Source organism: Monodon monoceros, unplaced genomic scaffold (genome assembly GCF_005190385.1).
Source record: "Monodon monoceros isolate NGI ecotype Baffin Bay Population unplaced genomic scaffold, NGI_Narwhal_1 Super_Scaffold_12, whole genome shotgun sequence".
NCBI classification, from domain to species: domain Eukaryota; kingdom Metazoa; phylum Chordata; class Mammalia; order Artiodactyla; family Monodontidae; genus Monodon; species Monodon monoceros.
In genome coordinates, this window is record NW_021703768.1 from 146,949,711 (window position 1) to 146,977,497 (window position 27,787).

General features: G+C 46.2%; 1 protein-coding gene across 2 annotated transcripts in view; it reads right to left on the reverse strand.

The window, feature by feature from the left end:
• SH3PXD2B (SH3 and PX domains 2B) overlaps positions 1 to 27,787 on the reverse strand; it is a 111,919-nt gene that overhangs the window by 45,033 nt on the left and 39,099 nt on the right. For both annotated transcript variants that reach the window (XM_029218050.1, XM_029218049.1), the window contains exons 3-5: positions 21,754 to 21,829; positions 14,819 to 14,895; positions 2,250 to 2,341 (exon numbers count right to left, since the gene is read on the reverse strand). In XM_029218050.1, coding sequence (XP_029073883.1) covers positions 2,250 to 2,341; positions 14,819 to 14,895; positions 21,754 to 21,829 — 245 coding nt within the window. The remainder of the gene's footprint in view (positions 1 to 2,249; positions 2,342 to 14,818; positions 14,896 to 21,753; positions 21,830 to 27,787) is intronic.

Below are 27,787 nucleotides of genomic sequence, written 5' to 3' on the forward strand. Positions count from 1 at the left end.
AAGCTTTTATTAGATTCTCCAAATGGTCCACGATCCTCCCCAAAGTTAAGATCTCTGGGAGGCTGAGACGAGGTAGAAGAAAATCTAGATGTCACCACGAGACAGGAGACAGGCGCAAGGGTGGGGAACAGGCTGCCCAGAACCACTCGGCTTAAAAGTGGCCAAGCAACCTTCCTTGTGAAAGTCCATCAACCGGACGTCTTGAACAACTCTGGGAGTAAAAACACCTACAGTTGGGTATCCAGAGAGGGAAAAATACCATGGGCCACCACTTTTTGAGCGCTTGGCAGGTGCCTGGAATTTTTACTTGTGGCAGCCATTCCATCATCACTGTAATCGTGAGGCTCACTGCTATTCCCATTTCACAAGGGGTGAAATCGAGGCCCAAGACTACACAGCCCATGAGTGGTAGAGGCGAGATTTGAACCTGGATGTACCCAAATGCAAACCCAAACTCACCCAGACTCTTAAGCCCAGTTGTCCCTTCTGTGGGAGGCACACACACAGAGCTTACGTGAAGACTCAGGCAGACCTGGGGAAGGTCCACCTCGCCTCTTCCAACCCGTGTGACCCTGGGCAAGTCTCTTTCCTTATTCTGAACCTCAACTTCCTCATCTGTAAAATGGGAACGACAGCTCCTACCTGGCAGTTTTGTGATAGAATGAAGTAGAAACTGAATATGTTAAGCTCCATATTCTTTGATTCACTTCACCTAGAAATTAGAATCAAAGCCAGGGGCTACCAGCCTGAGTTAGCAGTTTAACCCTGACTGCCTGGGAGCACTGTAGACAAAGGTCCCTTGAGAATATATCACCATGTCTTATTATGTCCATAAAAGCTGGGGACTGTTTACCAGGCACAAATGCTAAAGACACCAAGAACAGAAATATTAGCCAGGATGGGCTGCAGGCCCATTAGCAGATTTACACTTATTCTGTATCTTTTCAAAAAAAATTCATGTGTTGGCAAGACGTTCCCTTGCGATGTTTTGATTCAAAAGATTTACTGTGGTCCCTTACGGAATGTCATTCCCATGCTTCTGTGTGCTGGCTCTGAGAAGCTGTATTCACTTACTCCGTGCTTGTCACAGGAAATGGTATTTATTGCAATATGTTGACTGTAGAAAGTTTCATCTGTGTGGTAGTTAAGCCATTAGTCCTGAGCGATCAGCTCACCCTCTGTGATCTCCGAACTTGATTCTGCATGTAGCCGCGTGTATATATATAAATGGCCTGATTTCATGTGTTAAAGCTCTTTGCTGCTTTCCTTACAGGTCTATTTAAAAAGTAAGCTTTGTGAGTTCACCAGATTCACTTCTAGAAAGCAACATGAGTTTTTCTAGCTCAACCTACATAAAGTGCTTAGCACGTGAATGCTGAACCGATGTAAGCCTGGGTCATTACTGCTGTCCTGGGCAGTGAGTTACACTCAGCACTAAGAGGACCAGTTCACACTTCTCCCATAACAGCGCCTGGCTGGCACTTCTCGGCCCTTCCTGACGGGGCCCCAGTGGACCCCTAACCCTGCCAGCTCTTGCTCCTGTGACTCAGGACAGCCCAGCACCTGTGGTCTGTGTCCTCCTCCCCCACTGCGATTTCTCCATTAGACAGATCCTTTCTTTCTGCAGACGTATATGATGCCTTTCCCCGAAAAGGGCTTTTAAAAAAGCATCATGCATCAGTCAGTGTTTCATGCTGGCACAGCTGTTGGTGCCATCAACTCTTGGTGTGTAAAGGCCAGCAGGCGGGTGGTATTGAGATTCTGTGCGATGTGCACTGCGGGGCTGGGGAGATGCACTGCCTGGCATCTGGGAGCGCAGCCTGTCCACTGCGGGGAGAAGTGAGATCAAACCCTGGCCCCGTCATTCACTAGCGATGGGACCTTGAGCAGGTCTCAGTCAGTCACTCACTCAAATCCCTGATGGTCCTGGGCACATCTACCTTTGAGGACAAGGCACCCAGTCTCTGCCTCAAGGGCTCACCGTCTCCCCTGTTCAGGTATGGTGGGTAAACACAGGGCATTAGGGAATTCAGTACTGCACTCAGCCAGCTTCCTTCACCTGTAAGCTCAGCTATGGCTACCTGCAGTCACTACGAAGGCTACATGAAGTGAGGCCCGGCAGGGGCTCCACTGATGTAATCTAGTTTAATTTTTACTTAGCTTCCCTCCCATTCCTCCTGGGGCTGGCCGGCCCGGCAGGAAGGAGGGCTGTGAGAGTATGCTCTAAGGAGATCCACAAACCAACTTACTCTTTGGGGGGATTCAGGTCCTCAGGTCTCGTTTCAAAGAACTGCAGCACCTCATCACACTGAGAAATGTAGGGGGGCAGCTGGATCAGGGCCTGGAGAAGAGACACACAGGTGAGCCCAAAGGAAGGGAAGGGGTGTCAGGAATGCCATTAAGTCAGGAGTCCTCAGACTTGGGCAGGCATCAGGATCACCTGGGGGGCTGGGCCCTACTCCCAGAGTTTCAGATTCAGTAGGTCTGGCGTGGGGCCTGAGAATGTGCATTTCTAGCAAGTTCCCTGGTGATGTTGCCACTGCTGGTTTGGGGATCACACACACACACACACACACACACACATTATATATACACACATATATATTACAGGCATATTTGGACAAATAATATGCACATATTTAGACAAAGCAATAAATTGTGAACAAGGTTCTACTGTACAGCACAGGGAACGATATTCAATATCTTGTAATAAACCATAATGGAAAAGAATATGAAAAAGAATAGAGATGTGTATAACTGAATCACTTTGCTGTACACCAGAAACTAATATAACATTGTAAATCAACTACACTTCAATAAAAATAAAAATTGTGAACTTCATGCCATGTCATTATCCTTCTACATCACCATTTCTACTGGATACTGGTGTCTATCAGATAGATATCTCATGTTTTATTCAACTAGCTGCTTAACAGTGAACATTTAGGTCATTTCCAACATGTCTGCATGTCCCAACTCATGGATCTGAAGTGTTAAAGTGAAGGGACTATTTTATGATTTGGGTAGAAGTTAGAAGTTTCTAGATTAACAAAAGGTTGAAACACCCGGGACATCCCAATGCCCAAGTCCATGTTAATCTGCCCCCTCGGCTCATCAGTTACAGGAGCCTCATCTGTCCCTGCCAATGGGCTGGAGGAGGTGGTGAGGGGCACGAAGTGGGCCCAGGCATTTATTATGCTGGTTTCTCTACTAACAGGTATTCATTCAGTGATTCAATAGACATTTTCTTTATGCCCGGCACTGCACCGATTTCTGTGGACACAGGACAGAATTATAGGGTACATCCCATTATGAAAGGATTTGAAACAAAGACATGGCTCCAAAATGAATAAAGAGCTTAGTTTAACAAATGTTTACGTAAGCCCCCCTCTGGCACAGGTTCTGAGGATGCAAATCTGGGCGCAGTAGGGTTGTTTCGTGCACACTATTATAAACTGTGCAGGGAGAGGGCTGGTGCAGAGGCATGAACTTAAACAACACAGGCGTGCTGTGGAGTGAGGCGGGACCCTGCTCTCTCCGCAGATAGGGCTCAGTTCCCTGGTGCCCCTCGTATGCCTTCTTGCCATGCTGAGTGTTGAGTCTGGAGTGGAAGAGACATGTCTTGTATCTTCTGTAGAAGAAGCCTCTAAAAGCTACCCCCTCACAAAGTGATTTTCCAACCCTAGCATTGGGTTACGATGGACTAATGGAAAGATAGATGGGGGTCTCCAATGTGGTACCTTCTACAACACTTTCAGAGGTATTTTGACCTGTATGATCTATTTTTCCAAGTTTTAAAAAGTTTTAATTTTTAAATTAAATTTTACCACAAATTTTATTGTGGTAAAATACACATAGATCATTACTGTCTTCACCTTTTCAAAAAAATATTTATTTATTTATTTTTGGCTGTGTTGGGTCTTCATTGCTGCGCACGGGCTTTCTCTAGTTGCGGTGAGTGGGGGCTACTCTTTGTTGCAGTGCACAGGCTTCTCGCTGTGGTGGCTTCTCTTGTTGTGAAGCATGCGCTCTAGGCACACGGGCTTCAGTAGTTGTGGTTCACGGGCTCTAGAGTGTAGGCTCAGTAGTTGTGGTGCACGGGCTTAGCTGCTCCGCGGCATGTGGGATCTTCCCGGACCAGGGCTCGAACCCGTGTTCCCTGCATTGGCAGGTGGATTCTTAACCACTGCGCCACCAGGGAAGCCCCCGGTCTTCACCATTTTTAAGTGTACAATTCAGTGGCATTAAGTATGTTCACACTGTTGTGGAACCATCACCACTACCCATCCATCCAAGAACTCTTCTCACCTTGTAAGACTAAAACCCTGTACCCATCAAACAACAACTTTGCACTAGCCCTCCCCAGCCCCTGCCAACCACCATTCCACTTTCTGTGTGTATGAATTTGCCTACTCCAGGTACCTCATGTAAGTGCAATCATACAGTATTTACCCTCTAAGTGACTGGTTGATTCACTTAGCATTATGTCCTCAAGGTTCATCCACATTGTAGCATGTGTCAGAAGGTCTTTCCTTTTCAAGGCTGAATAGCATTCCATCCCATGTATACAACACATTTTGTTTATTCATTCACCCCTTGGTAGTCACTTGGGTTCCTGACCTGACATGACCTTTGAGTCAGGCTCTGACTTTAAGCCACTTCCCCTCTCCTGATGTATGACCTGGCCCAGAACTAAAGTGGGGAAATCTGTAAGGTAAGTGGACATGTTTTAGTAGGGTGCCTTCCCTGGTCACTGTCTACTTTCTATGCTGGATAAAGATAGGATGAAGGATGCTGACCTAAGGGCCTGGTATTTGTGGCTCACTGATTTTTTTTTATTAGCCTTGAAGTATCTCCTGCTCTGTAGCAAATCCCCAGGGACCAGCCTTTTCCAGGCCAGAGGCAGAGAGCCCAAGAGGGAGAGAGTGGATACATCCCACTTCCCATTTCTGACCCCCTTCTCTTTCTGGTTTGGAGCAGCGAGTATTCATTTTCCTGCTGTCTTGGGGTTCCCTGTGGGTCGCTCTTTCCTCTGAAATCCTGCAGCTCTTGCAGTTGGAACCACATAATGAAGGGGCTGATTATGTGCTGGACCGTGGTGTGTCCTGGCTGCTTCGTGGGCAGAAATCTTGCGGTTCCCCCCAGACTGCAAACACGACATTCCCTTATGTTGGCTCAGCACTTGATGGCTCCCAAAATGTGTTCGTCTGCATCATGTCATGTCACCCTGAAAGGGCTGGCCCACTTTAGAGATGGTGAAACAGAGGTTCTGGGGAAGTGACTAGGACTTGAGCCCCCCCAGCGACTCCAGCTCCTCTACCCCAAATCCAGAGGATTTCCTCCTGCACCTTCCCACATGCCTTGACAGTGCTGGGAGGACCCTGATGCCTGGTTGAAAGTATCTGCTGGATAAATGATGTGAGGAAGAGGCCTGGCCGTGGCCACGTGGCCCTGGGTAAGCCCTGAGGTGGCCATGGTTTCTGCCTACAGGGGGCCTCTCTGCTGAAATGGGCAGAAACCCCGAATGGACCAGTGCGGAAGGGACAATGAGGCCCATGGAAACCTCCCGACAGTGCCAAGTTCTCTTTAGGTTTTGAGCAAATCCTAGGAGGTAAAAGCCAAACCAAACACCCAAAGCATAATACAAAGCCAAGCTACTCATAAAAGGCAGCACCAAATGCTTTGATATTTGCCCCTTTCATTTTGGAACGACAGGCTAACAGCAAAAACATGACCTGGGGCACAGCAATAGTTCTGCTTCTGAAATACCCCAGAATTGTCTCATGTTTGGTCAGTATGACAAAGAACCGCAGTTCCAAGAAAACTCTGGTTCTGTTCCACATGGAATCCTGGCCCTTTGAACAGATTTGGCTGCTCGATGCAGAGGTAAGAGGAGAGGTGAGGAGGGCAAGTCCTGCTTGCCTGTGTGATAATGAAAGGTCAGACAGATCCAGCTCCTGGTTCTGGCTCTAGCCATGTCCTATCACCTCTGAGCCTCAGTCTGCTCATCTGTAAAATGGAAATAACTAACACCCATCCTGGAGGGTTGTGCTACAGAACAAGTGAGCAAGTGGCTGTAAGGTTTCCATCATATACTAGCTGCTTGATAAACATTCAGTTAACCCCCTGGCTCTCTGAACTGTACCAAGTACAATAGTGTGCTGTGGGACTTCCCTGGTGGCACAGTGGTTAAGAATCCACCTGCCAATGCAGGGGACACAGGTTCGAGCCCTGGTCTGGGAAGATCCCAAATGCCACGGAGCAACTAAGCCCGTGTGCCACAACTGCTGAGCCCGCGCGCCTAGAGCCTGTGCTCTGCAACAAAAGAAGACACCGCAGTGAGAAGCCCGCGCGCTGCAAGAAAGTAGCCCCCACTCACCGCAACTAGAGAAAGCCCACGCGCAACAACAAAGACTCAGCACAGCAGAGAGTTTGTGTCTTCAACAGAATTTTAAGTGCATAGCGCAGTACTGTTGGCCATTGTACAGCAGACCTTTAGAGCTGATTCCTTCTTGCTTGACTGAAACTTCATGCCTGTTGATTAGAAACTCCTCATTTTCCCCTCCCCCCAGCCCCTGGCAACCACCATTTCACTCTCTGATTCTATGAATTTGACGATTTTAGGTAACTCGTGTCAGTGGAAGCATACAGTATTTGATCTTTCTGTGACTAGCATAACGTCCTTAAGGTTTATCCACGTTGTTGCGTATTGCCGAACTTCTTCTTTTTAAAGGCTGAATAGTATGCTATTGTATGTACAGGCCACATTTAGGTTGATTCTACATCTTGGCTATTGTAAATAGTGCTGCAATGAACACGGGAGTGCTAATACCTCTTCCAAATCCTGATTGCAATTCCTTTGGACAAATATCCAGAAATAGGATTGCTTGACTATATGGTAGTTCTATTTTTAATTTTTTGAGGAACCTGCATACTGTTTTTCATAGTGGCTGCATTTTGCATTCCCATAGTGTGCAAGACTTCCAGTTTCTCTATATCCTCACCAACACTTGTTGTCTTGTTTTGGTTTTTTTTTTTACATCTTTATTGGAGTATAATTGCTTTACAACATTGTATTAGTTTCTGCTGTATAACAAAGTGAATCAGTTATATGTATACATATATCCCCATATCCCCTCCCTCTTGCGTCTCCCTCCCACCTTCCCTATGCCACCCCTCTAGGTGGTCACAAAGCACCGAGCTGATCTCCCTGTGCTATGCGGCTGCTTCCCACTAGCTATCTACCTTACGTTTGGTAGTGTATATATGTCCATGCCACTCTCTCACTTCGTCCCAGCTTACCCTTCCCCCTCCCCGTGTCCTCAAGTCCATTCTCTACGTCTGAGTCTTTATGCCTGTCCTGCCCCTAGGTCCATCAGAACCACTTTTTTTTAGATTCCATATATATGTGTTAGCATACAGTATTTGTTTCTCTCTTTCTGACTTACTTCATGTTATTGTTTTTGATACTAGCCATGCTGACAGATGTGAGGTGATATCATATTGTGGTTTTGGTTTGCGTTTCCCTGATGATTCGCGACACTGAGCAACTTTTCATATACCTGTTGGTTATTTGTGTATCTTCTCTGGAGAAATGTCTATTCAAGCCTTTGGCCCATTTAAAAATTGGGGTATTAGCTCTTTTTGCTACTGAGATGCATAAGTTCCTTACATATTGATATTTTGGGGATTAACCCCTTATCAGATATGTGATTTGCAAATATTTGCTCCCATTTTGTAGTTTGCCTTTTCACTCTATAGATTATTTATTTTGCTGTGCAGAAGCTTTTTAGTTTGATGTATTCCCACTTCTTTATTTTTGTTTTTGTTGCCTGTGATTTTCGTGTCATATCCATGAGATCATTGCCAAGAGCCCTGAAATAAATCCACGCATATGGTTAACTGATCCTCAACAAAGGTGCCAAGAATACACGGCGGGGAGAGGACAGCTTCTTCAACAAATGGTGCTGGGAAAACTGGATATCCATATGCAAAAGAATGAAATTGGGCCCTTATCTTATACCATACACAAAAATCAACTCAAAATGGATTAAAGCCTTAAACATAAGACCTGAAACTATAAAATTCCTAGAAGAAAGAGCTTCCCCAACTTGCTTCCCGCGAGCGTGACCAGGCTCTGCAGAGCTTCCTCTGGTAGTAAGCAACAGAAGCTGGCTAGATTTAAAAACAGTTTTTGTTGCTGTTGCATCACCGTTTTTATTTTTACTTTTAGGGTATGTGATACCAGTTTCACATTATGGTTGTGATATAAAATTTTCTCTAAAATATATATTTTTAAAGAGGTTAAAAAAGTGAATTAATATAAAGAAAAATATTAACAATAATATAGGTAGTAGAATATGGTAAAAATCTTCAGGGGAGGTCTCAAGGGACTGGAGTTTGGTAAACACTACTGTTATACTGCCTATAGAGTTTACTTTAAAACATTAGGGTTGGCCAAAATGTTTGTTTGGTAAGATGTTACGGAAAAACCCAAATGAACTTTTTGGTCAACCCAATACTACAGCACAGCAGAGGGGGTGGGGGAGGGAAGTATTGGGAGTTTGGGATTAGCAGATGCAAGCTATTATATACAGGATGGATAAACAACAAGGTCCTACTGTATAGCACAGGGAACTATATGCAATACCCTATGATAAACCATAATGGAAAAGAATATGAAAAATATATATATATATATAACTGAGTCACTTTGCTGTACAGCAGAAATTAACACAACATTGTAAATCAACTATACTTCAATAAAATAAAAAATAAAAAAATAAAATACTACATACAGCATGGGCATACACACTCACATGTTCATAGGTGTGTGTGTGTGTGTGTGTGTGTGTGTGTGTATGTGTGTGTGTGTGTTAGATTTAACCTACACTCTAATAATGGTGAGTTAATATCTGAAGTACCCTCATCGGGAATGAACACTTCAGCAAGTAGGAGACTCTAATCACAAGTTCTCATTTGAGAAAAGGCTACTTTGGGGCTTCAGCTATCTTCACCTCTGACCAACACTATAGCCTCTATTTACTAGCATAACAGTTGTTAGAAACAATTTTCTTCACTGGTGAAATGAGGGGTGGCCCTTGCATGAACAGAACACGGCGAGCCCAGCATTATACATCCTTCTTCATGGTACCCTGGTTCTAGGATTCTGAACCCTCTGTGTTCTACCTCTTCTTGAAGATTTTACTGTCAGACCATGGTTAGGATTAGCTGATCCTGCCACTAGGATACCATTGCATCTGTCTTAAGGAAACTTTCATGCAAAGCGGTGTCAGACAAGACAGCTGGTATTTCACTGAGTTTATAGAACAACTTGAGAGTCTGTTTAGGGAGCTGCTTGATAACAAATGCTTGTATGTGTGGCAGGATTTGGCTGAGTCTCGTTTTCTTTTTTTCTTTTTTTTTTTTTTTGCGGTACGCGGGCCTCTCACTGTTGTGGCCTCTCCCGTTGTGGAGCACAGGCTCCGGACGCGCAGGCTCAGTGGCCGTGGCTCACGGGCCCAGCCGCATGTGGGATCCTCCCGGACCGGGGCACGAACCCGCGTCCCCTGCATCGGCAGGCGGACTCTCAACCACTTTGCCACCAGGGAAGCCCGAGTCTCATTTTCATTGTGTCTTTTGATGAACAGAAGTCCTTAAATTTACTGTAGTCAAATAAATCAATCTTTTTATGCTTGGTACTTTTTGTGTCTTTAGAAGTCCCTCTATACCTAGAGATTATGAAGCTATTTTCCTATTTTTATCTTCTAAAACCTTTTATAATTACCTCTTACATTTAGGTCTTCAATGTACTTGGAAAGGATTCCATGTGTGTGCAAGGCAGGGGTTAGTTATCTTTTTTGTTTTTTCCAATACGGATACCCATTTACCGAGGAATCCTACCTTTCCTCAATGATCTACAAAGCTGCTTTTGTTAGTATCAAAGTGTCCAAATACACACAGGTCTGTTTCTCTATTTTGTTCCAATAGTTGTCTGTCGTTGTGCCAACACCATACTATGTTAAATACTGTAACTTTATGACAGGTCTGGTAGAGCAGAGAGTTTCTTCCTAGCTGGTAGCTAGGTTTGGGGACATCTACAGCCTTCCTCTATCTTTACCTATTGGAAACTACCAATTTCTACCAAGATAAGGCTGACAGCGATAGATCAAATCGGCTTAAGTCAGCTCACAACAATGTCAATGACAGAGACCAAATGTTACATAAAGGTCTATGCAGTCTCTAAAAGGCTTCACAGGCCTTGTAACAAAAGGGATGGTTTCATCTCCTTCCAGGAGGGCAGTACCCTTGAAGCTAAGCCCAGGGAATTTGGCCAACTAAAACCCCCAAATAACTGCTCTGCTTCTTATGATGCATTAATAGCAGGGGTGGTAACTTCCATGCGGCTCATGTAACATAAGGTAACATAAGCAGTTTCCTCCCTGTGGTTAATCCAGGTCAGTTCACGATCTCTGGACCATTCCAGGCATAGCCAGATACAGGCAGCTGCTGCTGTCCCTTATCCCTCCAAGACTCTAGATCTCCTTTTCCAAATCAAATGTCCAGGGGTTCGGGAAGCCCTGGGTGAGAGGAAGGTGTGACTGGAGAGAAGTTGGGTGGGCTGGGGAAGAAGCAGGAGAGCACACTCGGGCTGAGGTTTCTGGGAAGGTACCAGGTGGAACTTGCCAGCCGGCTAAGGTGACCGCAAGGGTTCAAAGTTCTTGCCAGCAGGGCCTGGACAAAGGAATTTTAGGCTCCAGAGGTTTGGAAAAGGACAAAGGTCTGAACTTTCCTCTGAGATCTGGGAGGCAGCAGTGGTGTCTTTGTGCCTGAGTGACGAGCCCCGCCCCTCATCGCCATCCTTTTTTTTTTTTTTTTTTTGCGGTACGCGGGCCTCTCACTGTTGTGGCCTCTCCCGTTGCGGAGCACAGGCTCCGGACGCGTAGGCTCAGCGGCCATGGCTCACGGGACCAGCCGCTCCGCAGCATGTGGGATCCTCCCGGACCGGGGCACGAACCCGTGGTCCCCAGCATCGGCAGGCAGACTCTCAACCACTGCGCCACCAGGGAAGCCCGCCATCCCTTTTTTAAGGGTATCCTTAGGAGAGAGAAGAGCCTGAGTCTAACTGCTTCTAGGAAACACATGCTTAACTATTTTGGCCTCTTGAATTTGTACTTTCTTAGAGAGGCCATAAGTGGTATGCGAGTGCCAAGTCCTAAAAGGGCTGGGTTCATCCCTCAAAGTCTCGAATACTGTTATTGTGAGTAACTTTGTTGGGCCTCCATTTCCTCATCAACACAAAGGGAAAAAGAACACGTACTCCATGTTATCGGAGGGATGAAATGTGGTCATGTCTGGTAAAGAGAAGATGCTCAATCAGGAGTGATTTTCTGCCCTTCCATGACATTTCCTGCCAAGAGAGGGGCGTCTATCCCCACACTTTCCCCCTTCAAACTTTTTCTACAGACTTACTGAAGTATAATTTATGCACCATAAAATCCACCCATTAGAAGTACACAATTCAATGATTCAAATTCAAATTATAGAGTTGGGCAACCATCACCACATTCTAGTTTTAGAACTTTTCCATCACCTCAAAAATGTCCCTAACCTCATTTGCAGTCCATCTCCATTTCCACTGCCCCAAGGCCCAGGAAACCACTGACCTGCTTTCTCTAGATTTGCCTTTTCTGCACATTTCATGTAAATGGAATCATACAACATATAGTCTTTTGCATCTGGCTTCTTTTGCGTAGCATCATGTTTCTGAGATTCATTCATCTTGCAGCCTTAATCAGTATTTCACTGTCGAACAATATTCTATTGTATGCCTATTCCACATTTTCTTTATCTATTCTCCAGATGATAGACATATGGATTGCTTCCAATTTGGGGCTATTACGAATTAATGCTGCTATGAACAATTGCATCCAATTCTTTGTGTGGACAGTTTTCACTTCTTGTGAGTATGTACCTGAGAGTAATCGTATGATACATTTCACTTTTGAAGAAACTACCAAACTGTTTTCCCAAAGTGGTTTCCATCATATGTCTCCAGCAGAATGAAGAGCTCCGCTTTCTCTCACATCCTCACCCCTTGTGTGTCTTGTTGATTACAGCCATTCTGGAGGCTGTGTAGGCATCTCATCATGGTTTTATCTTTCATTGCCCTGACGATTAATGATGTTGAACAACTTTTTGTGTGCTTATTAAGCATTGTATGTCTTCATAGGTGAAGTTTCTATTCAATCTTTTGTCTATTTTTATTTTTTTAATTATTATTATTTTTTGCAGTACGCGGGTCTCTCACCGCTGTGGCCTCTCCCGTTGCGGAGCACAGGCTCCGGACGCGCAGGCTCAGCGGCCACGGCTCACGTGCCCAGCCGCTCCGCAGCACGTGGGATCTTCCCGGACTGGGGCATGAACCCGTGTCCCCTGCATCGGCAGGCGGACTCTCAACCACTGCGCCACCAGGGAAGCCCTCTTTTGTCTATTTTTAAACTGGGGTTGTCTTTCTATTTTTGAGTTGTAAGAGTTGTTTATATAGTCTCAACACAAGTCCTTTCTCAGATATATGACTTACAAATATTTTCTCCTAATCTGTGGCATGTCTTCATTTTCTTCATGACATCTTTTGAAGCACAGAAATGTGTAAGCTTAATGAAGTCGAACATATCGATTTTTCTCTTTTGGTGTTATATCTAAGACTCTTTGCCTAAACCAAGGTCATGAAGATTCTCTTCTATGTTTTCTTCTAGAAGTTTTATAGTTTTAGCTTTTATATTTAGGTCTATGATCCATTTTGAGTTGAGCTGATTTTTTATGCATGGTGTGAGGTCACAGTCCAATTTTAAAAATTTATTTTTTTGCATATGGATACCCCATAATCCCATCATTTGTTAAAAAGACTACCCTTTCCCACTGAATTTCTTGGTACCTTTGTTGAAAATCAGTTGAGCATAAATCTGAAGAGTTTACTTCTAGACTCCCAGTTCTCTTCCAGTGGTCCATCTGCCTATCCTTACACCAGTAACGCAGTCTTTCCTTTCTCCCCCCAATAAATAAATAAATAATTTACTTATTTATTTTTGGCTGTGTTGGGTCTTCACTGCTGTGTACAGGCTTTCTCTAGTGGCAGTGAGGGGGGCTACTCTTTGTTGCGGTGCCCAGGCTTCTCATTGCAGTGGCTTCTCTTGTGCGGAGCATGGGCTCTAGGTGCGCAGGCTTCAGTAGTTGTGGCACGTGGGCTCAGTAGTTGTGGCTCGCAGGCTCAGTAGTTGTGGCACATGCATTTAGTTGCTCCGCGGCATGTGGGATCTTCCCGACCAGGGATCTAACCCATGTCCCCTGCATTGGCAGGTGGATTCTTTTTTTTTTTTTTTTAAAGAAGATGTTGGGGGTAGGAGTTTATTAATTAATTTATTTATTTTTGCTGTGTTGGGTCTTCGTTTCTGTGCAAGGGCTTTCTCTAGTTGTGGCAAGCGGGGGCCACTCTTCATCGCGGTGCACGGGCCTCTCACTATCGCGGCCTCCCTTGTTGCGGAGCACAGGCTCCAGACGCTCAGGCTCAGTAGTTGTGGCTCATGGGCCTAGCTGCTCTGCGACATGTGGGATCTTCCCAGACCAGGGCTCAAACCCGTGTCCCCTGCATTAGCAGGCAGATTCTCAACCACTGCGCCACCAGGGAAGCCCCTGGCAGGTGGATTTTTTTTTGCTTTTGCGGTACGCGGACCTCTCACTCTTGTGGCCTCTCCCGTTGCGGAGCACAGGCTCCAGACGCGCAGGCTCAGCGGCGATGGCTCACGGGCTCAGCCGCTCCGCGGCATGTGGGATCTTCCCGAACCGGGGCACGAACCCGTGTCCCCTGCGTCGGCAGGTGGACTCTCAACCACTGCGCCACCAGGGAAGCCCTACAATTGATTTTTTAATATTTGTCTTGAATCCTGTAATCTCACTAAGCTCATTTATAAGTCTTTTTGTGGACTCCTTATGGTTTTCTACAGTAGAATCATGTCATCTGTGAATCAAGGCAGTCCCTTCTAATCTTATGCCTTTTATTCCTTTTTCTTCCCTGCTTACACCAGCTAGAATCTCCAGTAAAATGTAGATCAGAGGTGGAGAGAGCAAATATACTTTGCTTTTGCTCCTGATCTTAGGGGGAGAAAGCATTCACTGCTCCACTTTTAAGGCATTTTTTCTTTTCCTACCCTTCTCCGATCAAACCGCTAGTGATTTTAAGTTAGAGGAATAAATACTAAAGATTAGGGAAGCTAAACAAAAGAAAAATATGCTTCTTTCTTGACCTCAGCCTCAAATCAAACAAAACATAACCAAAAGGCAGGGAGGCCCCTTGTGGTTGAGAACGTTTAAGGGATTGGAAGCCAGCTGCACTGTCCAACAGGGGTTGGCTGAATAACTTCTAGAACATTCATGCACAATGGAATACTATGCAACCATTAAAAGCAGGTTCAAGAAGATTTTTTTTTAATAGCATGGGGAAATTCTTTTAATATGAGAGAAAAGAGAAAGAGCAACAAAAATAACACATATGGGATGATCTCAATACCATAAAGAAATGCATGCAGAGAGAAAGGAGAGAAAGGAAATACGTAAAAACCTTCATGATTGTTGCCTCTGAGTTGAAGGATCATGGGTGATTGGTTTTTCTAATTTCTTTATAGTTTTTTCACCCGTACAGATCTTTCACAATGGGCGTCCTGTAGTCAGAAAAGGAAAAGAAAAAACAAACAAAAAAACCCCAAAACTACCCACAGGGAAGACACGAGACACAGGAAGTGCTGGCATCTCTCAGACTTACCTTACAGTATTCATCGATTGGTATCAGGCGCTTGACGGCCACGTCCCGAATGTGGCTCCGTCGGAAGAGAATTTTGCCTGCGGGACACGAGAGTGCATACGGCGTTGTAAGGGAGCAGTGACAAGCTCTCAGCAACCTGGGAGGATGAGGATGTGGTTGCCTCTGGTAGGTAGGCCTGAGTGGTACCTAAATTCCTGGCTGCCGGACATCCACCGGGCCTGGATGACCCCGTGCTTGGTCCTCCAAAGCCCTGTTCACAGCTCTAGCGCAAGGGCTTGAGGGAGTGGGGCTCAGTGGATAAGTTTTGGTGAGATAAGGGAGGCTGAAATCAAACCAAGGAAGGAAGACCTGATGATCGGAGGTCCCCTGTCCAACTATAAGATTCTCAGATGCGGTGAGCAGTTCAGCGAACACTCAGATATGCCCTCACCCAACAGCTCAGTCCCCCTCCCTCCTCTTTCTTTGTATACCTTCTGCTCTAGTCTGATGTTTTCCCAATACTCCACGCTTTCTCATAATTCTGTGCCTTTCCCTCTGCCTGGAATACCTTCCCCACCCACCACCCCTGCTGGGAAACTCTTACACACTTCAAATGGGTTAAGAGTTCCTATCTCTTTCAGAACAGACTTGCGGTTGCCAAGGGTGGGGGGGGGGCGGTAAATATTGGGAGTTTAGGATTAGCAGAGGCAAACTAGTATATATAGGATGGATAAACAATAGGGTCCTATTATATAGCACAGGGAACTACATTCGATATCCTGTGATAAACCATAATGGAAAAGAATATGAAAAAGAATATATATGTGTATAACTGAATCACTTTGCTGTACAGCAGAAATTAACACAACATTGTAAATCAACTACACTTCAATAAAATTAAAAAAAAAAAAAAAAGAGTTCCTGTCTCTGATTGTACACATCACATTGTCGATTTACATGTCTTCTTCCTTCCTACTAGTCACGGGGCTCCGCCCAAATAGGGATTGACTCGGCTTTAGTCAACTTTTTGCCCCTGCCACATGGCACTCACGTCTGATCAATGCATGAAGGTGGATTCCACCTGCCAGGACGACAAATCCCTTCAATTCCTTCACCAGTAAGTGTTTGTAACAGAGGGCTCCAAGCCCTCCTACCACACCGAATCCTAACAGTCCATTCACTACTTGCTGGGTGACGTCTGAGCCCTGGGGTGTGGTACCAGAATCTCCAGTGTGACGTATGGGCAGAGGACATGGGTCACAGGCAAAGACAAGTATATAAATGATGCCACTGAGGGTCTCAGGAAATATCCAAGATGCTGAAACATTATGGGTGAGGTTTGTTTCAAGCAAATCAGCGGGTTCCCGAGAGTCTTAAAGGAGGTCCTCTCATGGGGAGATGGTGGCCAAGCTCATGCACTGAGGATCCAGACAGCATGGCCACACCATTCTGGATTTGTCACAGAGGCAGGGGCTGGAAAATCAGAAATAAGACATCAAGGAGCGACAAAGAGGTGGGGGATGGAGACAAGCCCCCCTGCCACGCTCATGCGGGACGACCAGGAGGTCTCTAGGGGTCAAAAAGGAATGCACAGGGAGACCACAGCTCTCCAGACTGCAGAGCATGGAGACCTACTAAGAACTTCACCTACTTCTGGTCCAAGGAGGTAGGTCCTGGAGAAGAATTTGGGTTACGAGGCTGGCAGGGTGAGGAGAGGTTAACCACTCATCTGAGATGGTGCTGGTGAGACTGCTGTCTCCATGGGTCAACCTTGGGTGAGCAGGGACAAGACGCTAGGAAAGGCCCATAAAGAGTTTTCATCATAGGACAGAATCGAAAGGGATGATGGGAAACAGCCTATTGACTTTTAAAGATTTGCAATGCAAGGTGGTCAGGGAGATTTGTACCCAAAAAGACCATATGGTTAAGATCACATTTAAAATAATCTGACAACGTGCTCTTGGGCAAAAAGGCACAATCAGGAAATGAAGTAGATATGGTCAACCTAATAGAAATCCTTTTTTTGTTCATTTCCATTTATTAAAAAAGAACCCACAATGAGATGAAATACATACTCCTTATATTCCTTAATAACAAGGATCTCCTTTCTTTATAATGGTGATGGGTTTAATTCTGATGAGTGAGTCAAATTTCTGATACACCACACTTGTTAGAAGAGAAAAGAAATCTAGAAGAAAATGCTTCACAGGGTTCATAGTGCTTGTCTCCGAGGGTAGAAGACAAAGCCTTTTTGTGTTCTTCTTTATACTTTCTGCAAAGCGCCTACTATAAATATTGATTGCTTTGGGAATCAGAAAATGTTCATGTCATTTAAAACGAAAAAAGCAAACTGTGCAGCAAAGTGGGAAGGAGTTTACAACCTGGCATCCCTAGAGCCGATGATATTCCCTCCTTCACTCCCCTAGGTGCAGGCTCTGTGTGAGCCCTCTGTGCACGGGCACCGGGGGCCTGCCTTCCTGGCACTAGTGCTTTCCAACAGGGAGGGCCCCTGCTGACATTCTGGGTGGGGCAGTCCTTCCCTGGGTGGGAGTAATAATCACCACCCTCGTGGGTGGGACCACTTGAAGATCAGAATTCCTAGGAGAATCCTGAACCTTCAGGGAAAATAAGAAGTGTGTGCCTGTGAAGAGAAATCCTACATAGCAAACGCTTCCTGTCCTCTAATCTATTTCTCAAAATGGGAGAAGGGGTGCCTACCAACAACATTTTGGTCCCAGTTTGGTATAATTTCCCCTTCTATAAAATCAGAGGAAGGGTGGAGAGAGGGGTGTACAGGTCTCTTACTGAGAAGGCTGTGACCTGACTCGAAAAATTTACAAAGGGCGTGGTGTTAGCACCGCCCCGGGCACAGGGCCACCTCAGAGCCACCACCCAAGAGAATTTGCCCGAGGCCCGGCCTGCAGGGGCTGGGGGAGGACCAAGAACTCAGGCATGGGAATAAAGACACAGACCTACTAGAGAACGGACTTGAGGATATGGGGAGGGGGAAGGGTAAGCTGGGACAAAGCGAGAGAGTGGCATGGACATATATACACTACCAAACGTAAAACAGATAGCTAGTGGGAAGCAGCCACATAGCACAGGGAGATCAGCTCGGTGGTCTGTGACCACCTAGAGGGGTGGGATAGGGAGGGTGGGAGGGAGGGAGACGTAAGAGGGAAGAGATATGGGAGCATATGTATAACTGATTCACTTTGTTATAAAGCAGAAACTAACACACCATTGTAAAGCAATTATACTCCAATAAAGATGTTAAAAAAACAAAAAAAAGAACTCAGGCGCCTTCAACGTCTCCTGGGGGTGTGGCACAATAATGTCACTCCTCTTCCTGTGTGGCCTCAGTGAGTCTCTGGGCACACGTCAGGTGCCCTGCCAGCAGTGGGGACAGGAAGTCCCCTCGGCAGGAGTAGCACGTGCCGGGGAGGCCACAGGCTCCACAGGGTCAGTGAGGCCCCAAGCCAATCCCAGGGGCATCTATTCCTTCCTGTGCTGCCTTGGGAAATGCATTTACCTGGCAGAGCCTCAGTCTCCTCATCTGTAAAATGGGAGAGCAGCCCCTATCTCTTAGTAGTCATCTCCGTGATACACCAGTACGGGGCTTGGCCCTCCCTAGGTGCTTAAAAAAGGGTAATTACTTTGTTTAAAAAATAGGTTACATGATACTGCCTTATATTCTACAAGGAAGAGCACCTCTCCTGTCCTCAACCCCTAACTTGGTTTCTTAAGACCTGCCTCTGACAGGCTAATTCATCATTTATCCACAGCGGAGTGGAGTTACCGCTCAGGCCCTGGGCTGTGGGGCAGAACAGAGTGGCCAGCGTCCCCCTGGCCGGTGCCTCCAGGTGAAATGTGGATCTGCTGCTTCCTGTGAAGCTTCTGTGTGAGTCACGGAGAAGGAGGGCTAGCGAGCCCGCACCCAGCCCTCCCCTCAGGCCAGCCTTCCTGGAATGGGAAGGGTGATCAGAGGAGAGAACAGCCTTTGGTGGGAACGAGCAGGCTTTTGTTTTCCATAGTGGAGGAAGGCCAAACTGTAATTCTTATTTTTCAAGCCGCATTCTCTGCCAAGTTGGCTTCCCCAGCTCTTGCTGGGATGGAAAATTGCACAGGGCTGCTCTCCCCGCACCCGCCCCCCTCCCGGCCTTTGTGCTAACATGAAACTCGCTTTTGTTCTGCTGACGTGGCAGTCTTGGCAGAAAACTGACCCCTAGGAGAGGGGACGTTTCTCCCACCCGTCCCTGCCCTTGGTCTCGGCCTCAAGGAAAAGTTAAGAGGTGGGCTGGGAAGGGATGCTCCAGGGGTCTTAGGGCCCAACGGGGCCTCTCCAAGCTACAAGTGGGTGTCCTGAGCAGGGACAACGGAGCCAAGTCCCTGAGAACAGCATTTTCATGAATTCGTGGGTGGAAAAGGATTACATAACCACGAAAGCTTTCAGGGGCCGGGGAGAGGGTCGGCTCAAGTTCTTCCCTGTCCTGGGAAGTTTTTTCCACAGCTGGTTTTGCCTTTCACCAGCAAAGAGTTATAACTCACTGCTTTCCTTTTTTTCCTTGAAGAAAAATATACATTTAGAGCCCATTTCAACTTAAATCTCCAGATTGATCATTTAAGTAGGACTCCAAGACATGAAAGGCCCCAAAATTCCAAAGGAATGTCCCAGGACCCTGTTTCTGCCTTTACTGAGAACCTTCCATGTGCCAGGGAGAGAAGCTTGTGAAGCAGAGGTCACTGTCCCATTTTACACATGAGAAACTGAGGCTCAAAGGTGGGGGGGGGGGAGATGTCGTATGCTTGAGGTCACAGGACTGGGCCTGTTGAACTCCAAAGCACATGCTTCGGGTGCTGAGATGTGGCTACTGCAGCTGGCATACCAGCTTTCCTCCAATAAGGAAAAAAATTCCAGTGTTCTCTCCCCGTGGAAGAACTAAAAACATTAGGTTTTTTTAGGCCAATGATCTCCCAGTAAATGGGGGCCTGGCAAATACATCTACCCTGTCTCTAAACTCACTCAATGATGACACTATCCAGAAGAACGCACGGATGTGCTGACTGCAGAATCCTGCAGTGGGGGAGGGGAGAATGGGCCCCTGGGTGATCCATCTCAGTGCCTGCCCCCTTGTCTGCATTATGAAAAAGATTTAAAGGGCTGGCCAGCTCTAAATATTTGTGATTTAGGGTGATTGTCAATTTGCGAATTACCTGTACATAAAGATACTAGTAAGTGCTTAATTGCTGCTAATTACACACCAGGCACTTACCTAATCCTCCTAACAACTCTATCATTTAAGTACCACTATGATCTCCAATGTGCAAACGTAGAAATGAAACTCCATGTGCTTAAGTAATTTACCCAAGGGAACAGAGTAGATGATTAGGGGCACTGGGATTTGAACCTGGGCTGTCTGACTTTGGGCATGAATTCTGAGCCTGCCATACCTGTGACTGAATCCCAGCTCTGCCATTTATGCAAGCGATTATCATTTCTTGGAGCCTCAATTTCCTCATCTGTGAAATGGGCATAGTAATGGCTGCCCTGCAGGATTGTTCTAAGGATTCAACAAGCTAATGAATGTAAAGCACTTAGCCCAGTGACTGGCCCACAACAGAGATCTAATAAATGGTAGCTATTATTAGTTGAAGCTGTAACATTGGTTTGGGTAACCCAGTTTTTTGAGTTGAAGCCTTGATGTTATTCCTTTGGTAAGAATTTTTCTGGGGGGTAAGGGGACACTGAATGTCTTGAGAGCAGGGACCAGCCATGGTTGCATTAACTCCTCCACAGCGCCTGACACTCAGAAGGTGCTTGGTGGCAGCACCACGGTGCCTGACACTCAGAAGGTGCTTGGCCCACTCAGGCGGGTATGCAGGCAGGCAGAATTTCTTAAATGGCCCCCCAAAGATGTCCCACCTTAATCTCAGAGCCTGTGAATACAATGGAATCTCACTCCATGTTATATGATATGCCTCAGTTCATTTCAAGAGGGGGAGATTATCCTGGATTAGCCAAGTGGGTACAAGGTAATCACATGAGCCTTTAAAAGCAGACAGCTTTCTCCAGCTGGTGGCAGGAGGGGAAGTCAGAGATTCCAAGAACGGGAGAGAGATTCAGTGCCCTGTTGCCAGATTGAAGATGGATGAGGAATACAGGTAGCCTCTGGAAGCTGAGGGGGTCCCCAACAGACAGCCAGGAAGGAAACAGGTATCTGGGTTCTAGAGCTGCAAGGAGCTGAATTCTGTCAACAGCCTGAATGAGGTTGGAAGTAGACTCTTCCCCAGAACCCCCAGGTAAGTGCCCAGTCCAGCCAAGATCTTGACTTTGGTCTTTTAAGACCCTAAACAGAGAACCCAGCTGAGCCTGCCTGGACTTCCGACCAACAGAGCTGTGAGATAATAAATGGGTATCGTTTTAAGCTGCTAACTGGGTGGTAATTTGTTACGCACAACAGAAAACAAATACAGGGGGTGGGGGGGTGGCTGGGATGAATTGGGAGATTGGGATTGACCTATATACACTAATATGTATAAAATAGATAACTAATAACCTGCTGTATAGCACAGGGAACTCCACTTTGTTGTACGGTAGAAACTAACACAACATTGTAAAACAACTATACCCCAATTTAAAAAAAAGAAAGAAAGAAAACAAATACAGTAGCCATTATAATAGATGCCACTCACCACACAAACTGTATGACCTTGAATTATTCTCATTTTAGAGATGGGAGAAACCGAGGATCCCAGAAGTGAAGTGTCTTGCCTAAGGTCAAGCAGCTGGTAAACAGCAAAGCATCTAACTCCAAAGCCCATATCCTTAGGCACTGATTTCAACAAATGACTAAGGTCTGGTCACTGGGACAATGCCTCAAGGAGGACGAGGGGAGAGATCTGAGAGCTGTGTTGGGAGCCCAGAGGCCCCATCTGAGAGCCTGTGTCTCACTTACCTGGAAGAAAGGGAATGATCCGCTGTTTGGGGTCCTTCTGTCCTCCTTCCATGGGAAATTTGTCCAACATCTGCATCTAATTGGGGAGAATAACAAAAAAACCTGATAAATGCATCTCTGACGTTTTAAAGGAATTATGTGAACTGTGTGATTTGATATATAAAAGTTCACTTTGTTCAGCTTTCCAAACTAATGGGGAAGGCACTGTCAACTGGACCTAGGATATCCATGCAAACAATCCTCTAGGTCCCAGCTGCCAGACTAGTGAAGGCCCAGAGCTGGGAGAGACCATTCTCAGTTCCCCCGGGCGCTCCAGCCACGCTTCCAGGACCTGAAGCGTGAACAACACCCCCAGAATTCCACAGACGGCAGGTCATCCTGTTTCCTAAGAACTGCCAGGCTGTGTTCAGGAACAAACTATGGAGACTCAATTAATCATTACCTGCGAGATCATGACACGCCCCTGCCCCACTAAGAATTCCCCAGGCTGGCTCAGCTCCATGCCTGGCTCTGTGTCAGGCACATGGGGTGCAGCGATGAAAAGATTCAGTGTCTAGAGAGAGACTGAAAAGTAGAATGGTCATTGCAGAGTGGTGTAGGAGGCATCTAGAGAGGTAGGTGCAGGCTTGCTGTGGGGCTAGAGGAAGCACAGGGATGGGGCACCCAAAACGAAAACCTTTCATGTTTTCTGATAACATTAAATGCCTCTCTGACATTTTAAGGAATAAATGTGAAGTATCTGACTGGATATACGAAGTCACCAGGACCTGCTACTTGCGGTCGGGGGAAGTGACATACCTCGGGCCTCATCCTTAGTCGGTCATAATGATACCAACTGCCAACATGGCTTTACAGATTAAAGCTGGGCTGTGCGGTCATAAATGCTGTCACCAGAGTTCTGGTTCTTCTCCTGAGCGCTTGGTAGATTTGTACGTCCCCACCCCCTTGAAGTGGGACGTGGCCAATTAACTGTGAGCAGGAGAGACATGGCTCACTTTGGGGTGGAAGACTTAGGACTGGTGCTTGATTCACCACTCTTCATTTCCATCTGCCACGTGATGGCCATGCTCCAGAGTGTGGCTTCTCTGCCAGCAAGGGTCCAGAGCCCCCAACAACCTCTGATGGACATGTAGCCCTAGTGAGAAATAAACCCTGTGTACAGTGAGGCTAGTTGTCATAGCAGCATATCGTAACCCATCCTGATTAGTATATGGGCCCAGGATTCAAGCAGAAGAAAAGGGAGTCCTGCGCCTCCTGAAGTGATGGCTGAATGTGAGAGGCCTGCCCATCATTTTACCTCAAGGAGAAAGTCACTCTGGCACTCAAGATGTGTCCCTCTGGATGTGGAGAAAAGGGAACCCTTGTGCACTGTTGGTGGGAACGTAAATTGATGCAGCCACCATGGAAAACAGTATGGAGGTTCCTCAAGAATCTAAAAATAGAACTACCATGTGATCCAGCAATCCCACTCCTGGGTATATATTGAAAAAGATACATGCACCCCAACGTTCATAGCAGCACTATTTACAATAGTGAAGACATGGAAGCAATCCAAATGCCCATCAATAGACAACAGGATTAAGAAGCAATAAAAATAAAAACGAATTCACGAGAGGAAAAAAAAAAAGATGTGGGGTGTGTGTGTGTGTGTATACACATATACGTATACACATATACGTATACACACACACACACACATACATACATACAATGGAATATTAGCCATAAAGAATGAAATTCTGCCATCTGCAGCAACACGGATGCCCCTAGAGAATATTATGCTTAGTGAAATAAGTCATAGAAAGACAAATACTATACGATATCACTTATATGTGGAATCTAAAAAATAATACAAATGAATGTTTATGCAAAACGGAAACAGACTCACAGACATAGAAAACAAACTTGTAGCTACCAAAGGCGAAAGGGAAGGCAGGAGGGACGAATTAGGGGTATAGGATTAACAGATAGTAACTACTATGTATAAAATAGATAAGTAACAAGGGTATATTGTACAGCACAGGGAATTATAGCCATTACCTTGTAATAAACTATAGTGGAGTACAATCTACAAAAATACTGAATCACTATGTTATACACCTAAAACTAACACAACATTGTAAATCAGCTATACTTCAATTAAAAAAAGAAAAACATGTATCCCTCTGATAGCATAAAAGCAGCTTCGAATAGCCTGGAGAAGTAAGCACAGCTATAGTGCAGGGGGAGGGAGGAGAGACCTGAAGTGGGAGAGAAGAGAAACAAGTTTACATGCCAAGCACAGGTTAGATTCTTTAGACATATCCTCTCACGAAATCTGCAGAATACCCCATTCAAGGTGGACATTATTATCCAGGGAACTGAAGTCCAGAGGAGTGAAGAAATCTGCCATGGGCCTGCAGCCAGCAAGGGGCAGGGCCAGAGACAGAAGCCCACAGCTTCTCTGCCATTGCATCACCCGCCTCTGAGATGCTACTAAGGCAATTAAAAAGGATTGCTCCCCAGCGCTCAGGAAACAGGGCCATTTATCCAGGCTGGAGCTCCCTGCCTCCTTAGCACTGTTTTATGTGACACCCCTGTGTAGGAGGGTCAGACTCAGCTTGGCTGGCAACCCTAAAGGGCTGCCCATGAGGCTGTGGTTTTATTTGTGATTTCCAACTGGCCCCTATTCTGTGCTGTGCGGTGATGGGGAAATGCTTGGTTCACCATCATTCAGCAGCTGGTGAGGCCACAGTGGGCCTTGCTGGAAAGGGAGGCTTCCCTTTTTGAATCCAGGAGCTTTTCAATGCTGGCACATAGTAGGCACTCAGTAAAAATTGGCTAGACCAATGAATGCATCTGAGTGAAATGTGGGAGTGGGGGCAGCTTCAGATGTTTGCTGAGTACCTCCGATTAATAATATTCACATTACTAATATTAAATAATAATTAGTAACCACTACTAACTGGTTTGACTGTTTACAGTTCATCCTTTTCAGACATATGATTTTATCTGTCCTTCATAATAATCCTGTGAAAGCAATGAACAACCCCCATGTCACAGATGGAGAAACTGGGGAGCAGGACACAATGAACTGTTTGAGGTCACACAGCTAAGTGGTGGTCCAGCCAGTTCAAGTATCTTAATCTAAATCCCATTCTTTTCCCCCAAGACCACTCTCTTAGGCAGCTTCGGAGTGTCACATGAACATGAAAAGTCAGCCTGAGGCCAGGTACGTTTCGTATTCCATGCACAGGCAAACAGCATGCTTCTTTTTTAAAGGCAGGGTGATTAACCAATCTTAGCGGCAGCATCTTTTGAGAGATTTATAGGTTTGACCTAACACTATCTTTTTTTTTTCCTTCTCAATTTTATTTGTGAAGACAATGTTGGAACACCATTCAGGGGAACTATTTTTTTTTAAAGGTACACCCCAGTAATCTGTCCACTGTACCCCACTTATATGCGCTCTCCCGGGTTCCTGCTGAGCCCCTATGTGAATGTGCACGCACCGGCTAAAGAAGCCCTGCCCAGCACTGTATTTCCCTGTGGTCTTCACAGCTCTGTCTCAGAGAGTTACTCTCTCACCCTGTGTCCTCAGTTGCTTCTACCCAAATAAGCGGAGCTCAAAGAGCTGAAGTGTCTCCCCAAGTGTTATTAATTTGAGGCAGCGGACCTGGGTTTAATGTTGCAAACTCTAACCACAGACATTATCCCTGGGGACCAGAGAGCCCTGGGGTTTAATCCTAATGATTCCTCGTGCCAGCTGTGTGTACTTGCAGGGGGGTTGTGTAAATGAATGTTGTATGTGAACTGTTAAGTGGGGATGCACTGGGTGCTCAACAAGAAATGCCCCCTCCTTGCACTCTGCCCACAATGAATGTTATTCTGAGAATTATTTGGGAAAAATTTTCATTATTTACTGAGACTGTGTGTGTGTGTTTGTGTTGAGTATACATAACATAAACCATTTTAAGTGTATAATTTAGCGGCATTAAGTACACTGTTGTGCGACCGTCACCAGCCTCCATCTCCAGAACCTCTACATCATCCCACACGGAAACTCTATATCCATTAAACACTAACTCCCCATTCCTCTCCTCCAGCCCTTGGCAACCACCATCCTACTTTCTATCTCTATAAATCTGACTATGCTTGGCACTGCATATAAGCATTTGTCCTTCGTGTATGGCTTCTTTCACTTAGAATAATGTCTTCAAGGTTCATCCGTTTCATAATATGTGCTGGAATTTCCTTCCTTTTTAAGGCTGAATAATATTCCACAACGAGGCTGTGTTTTAAGGTTGGTAAAATTCCTCCGACTACCCAGGTCTCCTCAGTGGCCAGAGCTGGGCTTTCCAACAGAACTTTCTACGATGATGGAGATGTTCTATATCTCTGCTGTCCCTTATGGCAGCCACCAGCCCTTGGATGGCTAGCTACCGAGCACTTGAAATGTGGCTCCTGCGACTGAGAAGCTGAAGTTTTAATTTTATTTAATTTTAATTAACTTAAATTTACATTGAAATAGCCTCACGTGACTAGTGGCACAGGGCTGGACTCATTCTCCTCTTTTAGCCATATCTAGCTTTATTTCATTTTATCCTCCCGTCAATGGTAACTGCAATCTGTTTGACTGCTATTCGCGAGGACAGGTGATCAGAGGCCTGCGAGCTGTTTTGTTTTTGGTCTTAGTGTGTCTGGGTTCACAGGCCACAGGCTGCTTCTATCCAGGGAACTGTCACACTTGGCGCTCACAGGCTTTGAAACAGACATGGGTGGCATTCCAGACCCTCTGTAGGGACCCCCAGACCCGGGATGTCTGCAGCGGCAGGACCAGAGGCATGCCGGGCAAAGTCCAACTGCAGACGGTATCCTTGGAAACTGGAAAGTCCACACCCCTCCCCCCAGAGAATAAAAGGAAGTCGGGCTGAGGGTGCAGGGGACTGAAAATTGAGGAGGAAAGCGAGTCAGTCTTGGGGGGTAGGAAGGGAGGGGGAGCCACGTCAAGCTGCCACATCACAAGGGGAACGAGAGAACACTCCATCAGCAGTTTTTAAGACACAGCTTGTGGTGGAGGGAGAGGAGACAGGCTGTCCAAGGAAAATACCGTGGAGGCTGGCGTGGAGGTCCACACGTGGTTTGTGTTAGCGGCAGACTGGACTTGGGAGGGGTTTACTCCCTCACTATGACAAAGGCCTCGCGTCCCAGAAGAGCAAGAGCAGGCAGTGCAGAAGGGCCGGGGTGACCATCGTGGGCAGCTGCAGGCTGGCGGGGAGTCGCGTGGTTCTCAGAGCAGGACGCGACAACATAGCTGGGCCTGCTCTACAGCACGTGGTTGGCTGTCTTTGGGGACTCTGTCCCCTCGACGAGCTGCTTTGTCTAAATGTCGCCATGCCCCCCCTGGACATGCCCCTTGGAGCCTGCCGCCCCTCCCTGTCTGTCCACTTCTTTCCTCCTTGCTGTCCCTCCCAGTCAGGGCAGCATGTTCTCAGCCCGACCCCCTTACTGGGCTGCCCTGTGGCCTGCCCCGCCCCCCTCACTGGCACGTGGTAGGCACTTGGGATATATTCATGCAAAGAGTGAATGAATCAGTGGATGAACAAATGAATGAAAAAGTGGTTAACTGGTTTGGTCAGCCATTGTCTAGGAGAGGAGAAATTATGTTCCAGGTGGCGGCAACAGGACCTGCGTTGGGCCTTAGACGCAACTGAGCAACACACCTGGCCTCTTTCTGTTTTCCAAATTAAGAATTGCAGTTGGCCCCTCCATATCCTTGGGTTCCATATCTGCAGATTCAACCAATGGCAGATCGAAAATATTCGGGGGGGGGGGGAGAAACTTCCAGAAAGTTCCAAAAAAGCAAAACTTGATTCTGCCATGGCTGGCAACAATTTACATAGCATTTACCTTGTATTTACATAGCATTTACATCGTATTAGGTAGTATAAGTAATCTAGAGAGGATCTAAAGTATACAGGAGGATGATATAAGCAAATGCTACGCCATTTAACATGAGGGACTTGAGCATCGTCAGATTTTGGTATCTGTTGGG